This window comes from Lathyrus oleraceus, chromosome 5, assembly GCF_024323335.1.
Source record: "Lathyrus oleraceus cultivar Zhongwan6 chromosome 5, CAAS_Psat_ZW6_1.0, whole genome shotgun sequence".
NCBI classification, from domain to species: domain Eukaryota; kingdom Viridiplantae; phylum Streptophyta; class Magnoliopsida; order Fabales; family Fabaceae; genus Lathyrus; species Lathyrus oleraceus.
Genome location: NC_066583.1, coordinates 361,934,292 through 361,944,639, shown reverse-complemented (window position 1 = coordinate 361,944,639; position 10,348 = coordinate 361,934,292). Strand labels below are relative to the sequence as shown.

The following is a 10,348-nucleotide window of genomic DNA, read 5'->3' as shown; positions in this document are numbered from 1 at the left end:
CAATTTCAACTTAAAATATATTGTTTTGTTTCATTTTAGTTTTTTTTTTCACTTCCAAATTTGTTTGTTTAGTTAAGTAAATAGAAAGTAATTTATTTAATTCCTTTACATTGCGATTAATATACATCTCTATTCCAATTTTGCAATTTTAATTTTCGGTATCGTATCAAATAGAAGGAATGAGTTATGCATGTTACAATTTTGAATCTGTTAGACTGTCATTCTAATTTCAGAAATTTTAGGTATGGTTTAAATTAGATTATACTTATAAATCTCAATCTTAAAATTTGAATTGTGAATATTAATTTTCTCTAGTTTTTGATGTTGATTATCACATACACAATTTGAGTATCTCTGCAACAATAGATGCCACCGCATAATTAGAATCACCATTAAAATCAAAGAATGTGAATTGATATGAATAAGGATTTAAAATTTAAGGTATTTTAAATTATAGTACTATAAAAAATATCAAATTATACAAATGTATCAAACTTAATAACATAACATCTTCAATAATTTTTTACCACATATCCGTATAATAAAATCTATCTTTGGATTGTAATGTATTATCATATAGAGTATCTCTATAAAATTTAGCTTCAATAGAAATTCATTTGATATGTTAAGAGAAATATTAAAATTATTTGTTAAAATTTGTAAGACGTTAATTTGTATGCATCAATTGACATATCAAATGATTTTCGATTGATATTCAATTTTATAGAAATGATCTCTATGATAAAAGTTTTCAATCCAACGGTGAATATTATTATACAGATGTGTGGTAAAGAGTTCTCAGAGATGTCATATTACTAAGCTGTACATCTTGATGTTATTTGATCTTGATTATATATATATATATATATATATATATATATATATATATATATATATATATATATATATATATATATATATATATATATATATATATATATATATATATATATATATATATATATATATATATATATATATATATATATATATATAAAAGAAAAAGGAGAAGGAGAGAAAGAGTAAGAAACTCAAGGAATAAGAAAAAAAAACTCATGGAATCATCATTAGCATCATAATCGTCAACTTCATCTTGGTCTCATCAAAGTGGGTTCTTAGTTAGTTTTAATTTTCGGATAAAATTGCATGAAATTGGATTTTAGGTTTTTATGATTTCTTGCTTTGGTTGTGAAATTGGTATTTAATATACGCTTCTTGCTATGTTTTATATTATTGTTGTTCCTAATCCATGAAATTATATTTTATTGATCTTGTATGGATGTTGTGTTGTTGATTGTATTCATGCTTTTGTCATAAACATTGTGTGTGTTCATGTTTTGTTTTTATGATGTGTGTGGATGTTATATTAGTAATTTTGTTAATTTTTTTTATATGTGTCTAATGATAGTGTAATATTACTATATTGTATTGTTAAACACTTTATGTTCTAATTGTGTTATGTGTTGTATAATAATGTGATGCATGTAAAGCAACTCTACTGTGAGTGTACACATTCATGTCGGTCTATCATATTGTCGGTCTCATGTGTTTTGTCATCCTAATGTGCAATGTTAGCCATGGTTTTATTATGATATTATATATTTGTCATATTTTATACAATATTTTTAGCTGATTTCATATTACCTGTGATTTGAATTATTCTATATGTATTCATGTTGTAATGGTTTTGTATATTTGTAACTAAATGTGTAGTATTGTCTATGTATATATTGACCATGTGTGTTATTATTCAATATGTGTAGCGTCAATTGTGAGTTGTTATAATTAACATCTTATGCATGTCATGTGTCATACATTTAGTGTGGTCGTGCTTTGGTGATATGGCATGCTAATGTGTTCATGGTTTAAGGTTTTATACGGTATGTGAAATTCATGTATAATGCAATATGTTATTGTTATTGTAGTTTATATGCAATGTATCGGACTTATACATGTATGTTTATGATTTGTTTTCTTGTTTCCACCATAAAATAGGATCTGTAACTCCGATTGACATGAGATCGGATATATTGAAAATGGAGTCCAATGCTTTATCTTTTGGTAAATAGACACCATGTTTATGTTTCAATTATTAGTTGGATATTTGATGAGGAACCTTTCTTTTAAAAGTCATATGTTGTGAGAACTTTTGTTCTGAAAGTCTTATTTGATGAGGAATCTTTGTTCTAAAAGTCCTATTAGTAATAACTATTATGTGTGCTATATGTATGATATTATGATGTGTATGTTATAAACTACACTATGATTTGTTTGCTTGTGTATATGTATTAAATCATTAAAATCTTGATGATGGTTCAGGTTAAACCTAGGGTTTGTAATTGGGTGAATGGACTAGTAAGAATAATCTAGGCTATGAAAAATGACTTAGATGACAATATTCGGACGTGAAGGTACCTCGATGTGTATCATGGAGGAGTAGTCACTAGAATTGTAGCTTAGTCACGAACTAATATGCTTTCTATGGAACATGAGTTGATGCTACGAGATTTGGTGAATATGATCACCTAGTGATTGACGAGTAAAATCATGTTGTGATTGATGAATTAGTCATGTATTTAAAGAAAACCAATGTCATGTCAGTCCCAAATTATGATGCTTATGAAAAGTAAGAATTTGGATATATATAATATTTCTTCGCATCTATAGAATATATTTTTTGTTACCGCCGTTTCTAAAGTTACACACCAAAAAACAAACTTTCAATTGAGAGTTAATCCAAACAAAAGAAGAAAGGAAGAAAAAATAGAGAGGAACAAGTGAGAGAAGAAGAGGATTATTGAGGTGGGAGAAAAGTAAGGACAACATGTAATTGATGGAGTCAATTGAGAAAGTAGTTGTTGTTTGTATATCATAGAGTGATGTGTTTTATGACATTTATATTGAAGTGTTTTTTTGTAAAATTCAAGTTCTAATATGTTATTTGATGCAATTTCTAGCATTATTCAAGTTTTTATTCTAATTGTAATTAAGATATTATTTATTTCATGTTTTAAAGAATAAAAATGTGTGTTTGATTTCTCACTATATACGTAGATATAATGCAGAGAGGTAACAATATAGTAATCAGGGCCGACTCTGTGCAAGTGCTGCAGTACAGGACCCCAAGTTTTAAAGGGCTCCAAAATTTAAAATTAATTTTTTTATAAGTATTAATAAAAATAATTAAAATGTTATTAAAAAAAAATCAATAATTAAAAAAAATTATGATAAAAACTCAATAAATACAAAAATTAAGGTTGATTAAAACTCAAATTAGTTATAATTAAATTAAATTTTTATTAATATATAATTATATTTTTGATATTTTATTTTTAAATTATTATAATTGTATTTTATTAAAAAATTTGGCCCCATTTTTGAAATTAGAACAGGTCTCCAAGATGATTCGGACGACCCTGATTTAAATAAGATTATATTTATAAATCTCTTTCTCTAGTTTTTGATGTTGATTATCACATACACAATTTGAATATTTAAAATTTAAGGTATTTTAAATCATAGTACTATAAAAAAAATATCAAATTATACAAAGGTATCAAACTTAATAATATAACATCTTCAATAATTTTTTTATAACATATCCGTATAATAAAATCTATTGTTGGATTGTAATGTATTATCATATAGAGTATCTCTATAAAATTTAATATTAATAGAAATTCATTTGATATGTTAAAAAAAATATTAAAATTATTTGTTAAAATTTGTAAGACGTTAACTTGTATGCATCAGTTGACATACCAAATGATCTTCGATTGATATTCAATTTTATAGAAATGATCTCTATAATAAAATATATTATTTTGTTTCATTTTAATTTATTTATTTTCATTTCCAAATTTGTTTGTTTAGTTAAGTAAATAGAAAGTAATTTATTTAATTCCTTTACATTTCTATTAATATATATCTCTATTCCAATTTTGCAATTTTAATTTTCAGAATCATATCAAATACGAGGAATGAGTTATGCATGTTACAATTTTGAATCGGTTAGATTGTCATTCTAATTTCAAAAAATTTAGGTATGGCTTAAATAAGATTATACTTGTGAATCTCAATCTTAAAATTTGAATCCATGAATATTAATTTTCTCTAATTTTTTATGCTGATTATCACATACACAATTTGAATCCGCTGCAATCTCTGGTTTGTAATTGGATGAATGGATTAGTAAGAATAATCTTGATGATGGATGACGTTAAACCCATGATTTGTAATTGGATGAATGGATTAGTAAGAATAATCTAGATTATGACAATGCATTTTGCTACTAGACTGAGTTTGCGGGTTCGATCTGCATCTGTGATTTTAATCTTTATTTTAATAAAATTTATAAAAGCACAAATAACCAACATAATAAAAATATTATTTTATATGTAATGATTTTATTCAATATCTTATATATAAAATTAAACTTTATTTTAATAAAATTTATAAAAATACAAATAACCAACATAGCTAAAAATATTCTTTTATATTTAATAATTTTATTCTATATTGTATATATAAAAATTGTTAAATCACTTAATAATTTTTGGCGTCAAAATGAATGATATATTTATAATTCTAATATATTTATTTATATTTATCTTGGCGTCAAAATGAAGGATATATTTGTAATTCTAATATATTTATTTATATTAATTTTTTTAATATATAATTTTTAAATATAAAAGTTGTTAATCTTATATATTATATTATTAATTAATAATATTGATCCAACTAACTCTTTATTTTATTTATTAACTAATTTAATAATTAATAATTAAATATAAATAAAATTTCATGCCACTAACTACTTATCCATATCACTATACAAATTTATTTTAAATCTCATGTTACCATGACGGATAGTTTCACTTTTCTCTCATTCAACTTTTTTTTTTTTAATTCTTATTGCCTTCTCCCATTATTCTCTGATTCATTTATTTGGATTTTTTACTAATATAACCCAACTTTTTAAATTATTTCCCAAAATAACCCAAGTTTCAAAAAATTTCCCAATCTACCCCACCTTTAATAGGGAGGCGCCAATTGGATTGGCGCCCCCTCTTAAAAATTACAAGGAGGCGCCAATTGGATTGGCTAGGGCAGGTGCCCTAGCCAATCCAATTGGTGCCTGTGTGTATTTTTTAAGAGGGGGCGCCAATCCAATTGGCGACTCCCTTAAAAAAGCCTCAAATGAAAAAACTTCCAACATGAAAGTTGTAGATCTTTTCAAAACAATGAATTTGGATATAAATTTTGCAACATTTGGATTTTTTTTGAGAAAGTTATGGGCAGTTGAAGTTGGACTTCTGAGTTTTTCAACTGTTATCTGACCTATAATGTTTTGTATTATTGCATGTGTTTCTTTTAGGAATATGAATTTTTGTCCAACATAACATTTGAAGTAGACATCTTAAATTTTGCAATGCACTTGGTCCCACCTCAAAATAATTAAAAATGAGTGAGTTATGTCCCTGCGAACTTGACCCAAAATTAGGGTTTCTGTCAAAACAAGTGTATGTGAACTTTGCCAAAAGGGACCAACTTCAAGCCCTTTAGTATGAATGATAAAAGCCTCAAATGACAAAACCTTTAACATAAAAGTTGTATATCTTTTCAAGATAATGAATTTGGACTAAAGGTTTGCATCATTTGCAGCTTTTATGAGAAAGGTATGGGCACCTGAACTTGGACTCTTTGACATTATAACTGTTATCTGACCTATAATGTTTTGTATTATTGCATGTGTTTCTTTTAGGAATATGAATTTTTGTCCAACATAACATTTTAAGTAGACATCTTAAATTTTGCAATGCACTTGGTCCCACCTAAAAATAATTAAAAATGAGTGAGTTATGTCCCTGCGAACTTGACCCAAAATTAGGGTTTCTGTCAAAACAAGTGTATGTGAACTTTGCCAAAAGGGACCAACTTCAAGCCCTTTAGTATGAATGATAGAAGCCTCAAATGACAAAACCTTTAACATAAAAGTTGTATATCTTTTCAAGATAATGAATTTGGACTAAAGGTTTGCATCATTTGCAGCTTTTATGAGAAAGGTATGGGCACCTGAACTTGGACTCTTTGACATTATAACTGTTATCTGAGTCATAATGTTTTGTATTATTGCATGTGTTTCTTTTAGGAATATGAATTTTTGTCCAACATAACATTTGAAGTAGACATCTTAAATTTTGCAATGCACTTGGTCCCACCTCAAAATAATTAAAAATGAGTGAGTTATGTCCCTGCGAACTTGACCCAAAATTAGGGTTTCTGTCAAAACAAGTGTATGTGAACTTTGCTAAAAGGGACCAACTTCAAGCCCTTCAACATAACAATAACAAGTCCTTGAATTAGGGTTTTTGACTTATAAATTTTTGTTTTATGATATGTGTTTATTTAAGAATTATGAAAGAAACTTAATGTTTGGAGAATACACAAAGATAAATTTGACATAATACGAATTGATATTAATAAAATTTGGATTTTACACAATGAATCCTAATGGTGATGACCGGGATCACCTAACCGACCTCCGGTCCCACATCCCCTAGCTATCCTAACCCTTGGCCCTAACCCACGTTGACGATTCTGAACCGGTGTTTGTTCATCTGATGGTCCAGGAGCGTCATTACCGCCTACAGGAGAAGATCCGTTGAGGTATTCAGCCAACTCAGCATAGTCTTCAGTATTCAATGATGGTGTACCGGCGTAGCTGAGCTCATGACCCATGCCAGAGAAGTTGGGGTGTGGTTGACTCATGGATGGGCGACCAGGACGGTTGAAGGGGGACATGGGTGACAATGATGGGTCTAGGAAAGGTTGGAAAGGTTGTTGGGGTGTTTGGAAGAGATATGGTTGTGGGATGTTTTGGTATTGTGATGTTTGGGGTTCTTGGCTACGGTAGGTGATGGGGCGGTTAGTGTTTTGGGTAAGGCGACTTTGGTAGGGTGATGGTGTGGGTGCGAAGCGATGTTCGGTCGAAGGTTGATGGTCCATTTGTTGGTGGTGGTATGGGGGATGTTCTTGGTTTTGGGGTTGGGTGAATGGCATGTTTTGGTTGTATGTTTGTGTGTTTGTGGAACGGAAAGTTTGTCGGATAGGTGGTTGTGAGTAATTGGGCTGAGAATGTTGTTGGGGGTTAGATGTTGAGGCTTCTTGTGTGTAAGTTGTCTGGCGTGGGTCGTAGAGGTACATATCATCGGCGATGAATTGAAATCCAACTGATCTATACCAAGCCATATAAGTACGACTTGGTTTTACCTCATTTGGCATGACTGCGTCAGTTAAGACATGGTCATGACGGTGCTTCCACTTGCGACACTCTGATCTTGCGAATTGTTGCCAAGGGTTGAAGTTCCATTGGTCGTTCACTTTACGCATATGCCATTCTCCTAGGCTAGCTGGGGGATCTGGGATATTCTGGACCATACCAAACTGCAGCTTCACACGATCGGTGTTGTGCAGCTCCACTGTTGTGAACCGTATTATTGGTGTGCATGTTGTCCATACGGCTGCGTCTTCAGGGTTGATCTGATGCTCATGATCCATATTAAGGTATGGACGCCAAATGAACTGAAATGTTAAAGACAATAGGATTTAAATGAATGTAGAAAAAGTGAATATAATATGAAGAAATAATGTAATTATTTTGCTTACGTCTGCCGGTCGAAGGTGATCCAACAGGTTGCGATATTGAGTAATACAGTGTCTCGGACATCTGCTGTAATTCATACCGCGTGCCGACCATCTACACCAAAAAGTTAAAATAAATTAGTTATGGGTAATAAACTGTAAGGAAGGAAGTAAAGATATAGCAATTTAAACAACTTACTTTTTTGCATATGGAAAAGTGAAGGGGTTGCTATTGACCGGTGCTAGAGACGGTAGTCTTGACCATCCCCATGCTTGTAGCAAAACAGCACATCCAGAAAATGTAGAAGTATCTTTGTGGCAGTTTTTGCACAAAGAACTATAGAGATAGGCTAGACATGCGGATCCCCAACTATAACTACCTATTCTATCTATTTGTCTAAGTAAAGGTAAGTACATAATATGCATGCTAGAACCACTACCTTCGGGAAATAAAAAGGATCCTAGTAACAACATAATGTAACACCTAGTTTTAATGATTCGAGCTTCTTCGGTAGAATGCTCATCTAAATAAAAACTATTATAATATGACTTTAGGCGTGAAAGTAGTATACCTTGTCCCCTAGCATTATCATCTAACAAATCAACGTTTAAAAGCTCCATGCAAATTGAATTTGGAAAGTTGGTCTTACCATTAACAGCTTTGCCTTCAATTCGTAGTCCTAAAAGCATGTAGACGTCTTCTAACGTCACGGTACACTCACCGGTTGGAAACCAAAATGTGTGTGTCTCTGGCCTCCATCTTTCGCATAAGGCGAGAATGAATTTGTTATCTATAGACCAAGACATAATTTTGCTAAGGTGACCAAAACCGGCAAGTTCAACATAAGGTTGAATCAACGGGTCCATGTGGACAAATTCGTGAACTCGAGTGCGAAACCTTGAGACATCCTATAATAGAAATAATGTAACATTTGACTAAGTCGGTATTTCAAAATAAAATGGGGTTGGTGGAGATGAAACATAAAAAAGAAGTATAAGAAAATACTTACGTATGTCGCGATGTTTGCAACTGTTCCTCTGTGTGCTTCGCCCATTGTGAGTAAAGACATATTGTTGGGGAGTTGGTGTAGATGAAAATGGAAGATTTTGTAGAAGATGAAATTGTAACAGAAGTAATGTAGATGAAGTAGTGAGAAATGTAGATGAAGTAGTGAGAATGTTGGTGTGGAAGAATTGGTGAAGGAGTGGATCAATTTATAGGCAAATGGATGAGTGCATGAAAAATTGTGTTTGCATGGTGTCTCCACCTCATTTGGCGACCATGTACATTATTTAGGAGGGGGCGCCATTCAAATTGGCGACACCCTAGGGCACATGCATGCAAGCCTAGTTCTGAATGCTTGGTTTCAAGGACTGACTAAGGGGGGCGCCATTCAAACTGGCGACCATGTGCAAGTCCTAAAGGTAGGCGCCAATCCAATTGGCGCCACCCTTTGCATGCTCAACACGTGGCATTGCTGTCTCCTGCATGCTGAACAATTCACTTATGGATGGCTTGCATGATTGACACATCATCTCTGACCATCTTAGGTGACCGACACGTGTCTGTCTTGTCTCCTGTATGCTGATGACTACCTTCTTGATAGCTTGCCTGGCTGACACATCAACTCACACTGTCTTGCAGGATTGACACATCATCTCTGACCGTCTTAGGTGTCCGACACGTGTCTGTCTTGTCTCCTGTATGCTGATGACTACCTTCTTACTAGCTAGCATGCTTGACACATCAAGTCACACTGTCTTGCAGGATTGACACCTCATCTCTGACCGTCTTAGGTGTCCGACACGTGTCTGTCTTGTCTCCTGTATGTTGATGACTACCTACTTGATAGCTTGCATGACAGACACATCAACTCTTGACTACCTATCATGCTTGACACATCAACTCACATTGTCTTGCATGACAGACACCTCATCTCTGAACTAGCTAGCATGCTTGACACATCAACTCACACTGTCTTGCATGACAGACACCTCATCTCTGAACTAGCTAGCATGCTTGACACATCAAGTCACACTGTCTTGCATGACAGACACATCATCTCTGAAATTACTTGCATGCTTGACACGGTATCTCAGACTAGCTTCAATGTGAGACATTAATACCATCTATTTAAGTGTCTTACTATCACATTCATCTGCACTTGCAAAATACTTTTCATCTCCAAAATACTTTTCATCTTCACTCACTTTCATCTGCACTTGCAAAATACTTTTCATCTCCAAAATGTCATCTTCATCATTATACAGTATCAACGTTCACTGCAACGGTGAAACTTTTGAGTCTGAGCTTCATGGTTTTTGTTTTAGAAACACTGATACCATTAGAGTTTCGATGAAGAGAAATGCAACCTTTTTGCATTTCAAAAAAAGAATACAATCCTTTATACAGGGAGGTATTGTGTCAAGGATGACATATCAGAATCCTATATTTTTTGAGAATGGTCAATGCAAGTTTTTCCCCCTAAAGATACGAGACGATGAAGATGTGCAAAGCATGTTTCTTAGTCATGAACATTCAGGCATGGATTCTATCGAGTTGTACATTACTCTACAACCATGTATACCGTCTCAACAGTCTCAAGTAACATATCAGGATCCAGCTGGTGGAGATGATGCAGATGATGCACAATGCTCAGATGAACTCAACCCAGAAGCAGAAGTAGAGGTCGACGTTGTT

The 10,348-nt window shown here is 32.2% G+C and overlaps 1 protein-coding gene across 1 annotated transcript; it reads right to left on the bottom strand.

Annotated features, from left to right (window-relative positions):
• Positions 1–6,460: 6,460 nt before the first annotated feature.
• On the bottom strand, positions 6,461–8,824 carry LOC127079147 (altered inheritance of mitochondria protein 3-like). Its single transcript, XM_051019566.1, has 3 exons — positions 8,658–8,824; positions 7,672–8,556; positions 6,461–7,587 (listed from the first exon to the last, which is right to left on the bottom strand). The coding sequence occupies exons 2-3, from the start codon at positions 7,744–7,746 to the stop codon at positions 6,514–6,516; spliced, it is 1,149 nt and encodes a 382-aa protein (XP_050875523.1). The 5' UTR covers positions 7,747–8,556; positions 8,658–8,824; the 3' UTR covers positions 6,461–6,513.
• Between the last annotated feature and the right edge of the window lie 1,524 nt (positions 8,825–10,348).

Excerpts from the sequence above, each read along its gene's own strand:
- LOC127079147 (XM_051019566.1), bottom strand. The coding sequence starts at position 7,746 with ATGAATTACAGCAGATGTCCGAGACACTGTATTACTCAATATCGCAAC. Across the intron at positions 7,588-7,671 it reads ATCACCTTCGACCGGCAGAC|TTCATTTGGCGTCCATACCT; the intron begins GTAAGCAAAATA and ends TTAACATTTCAG.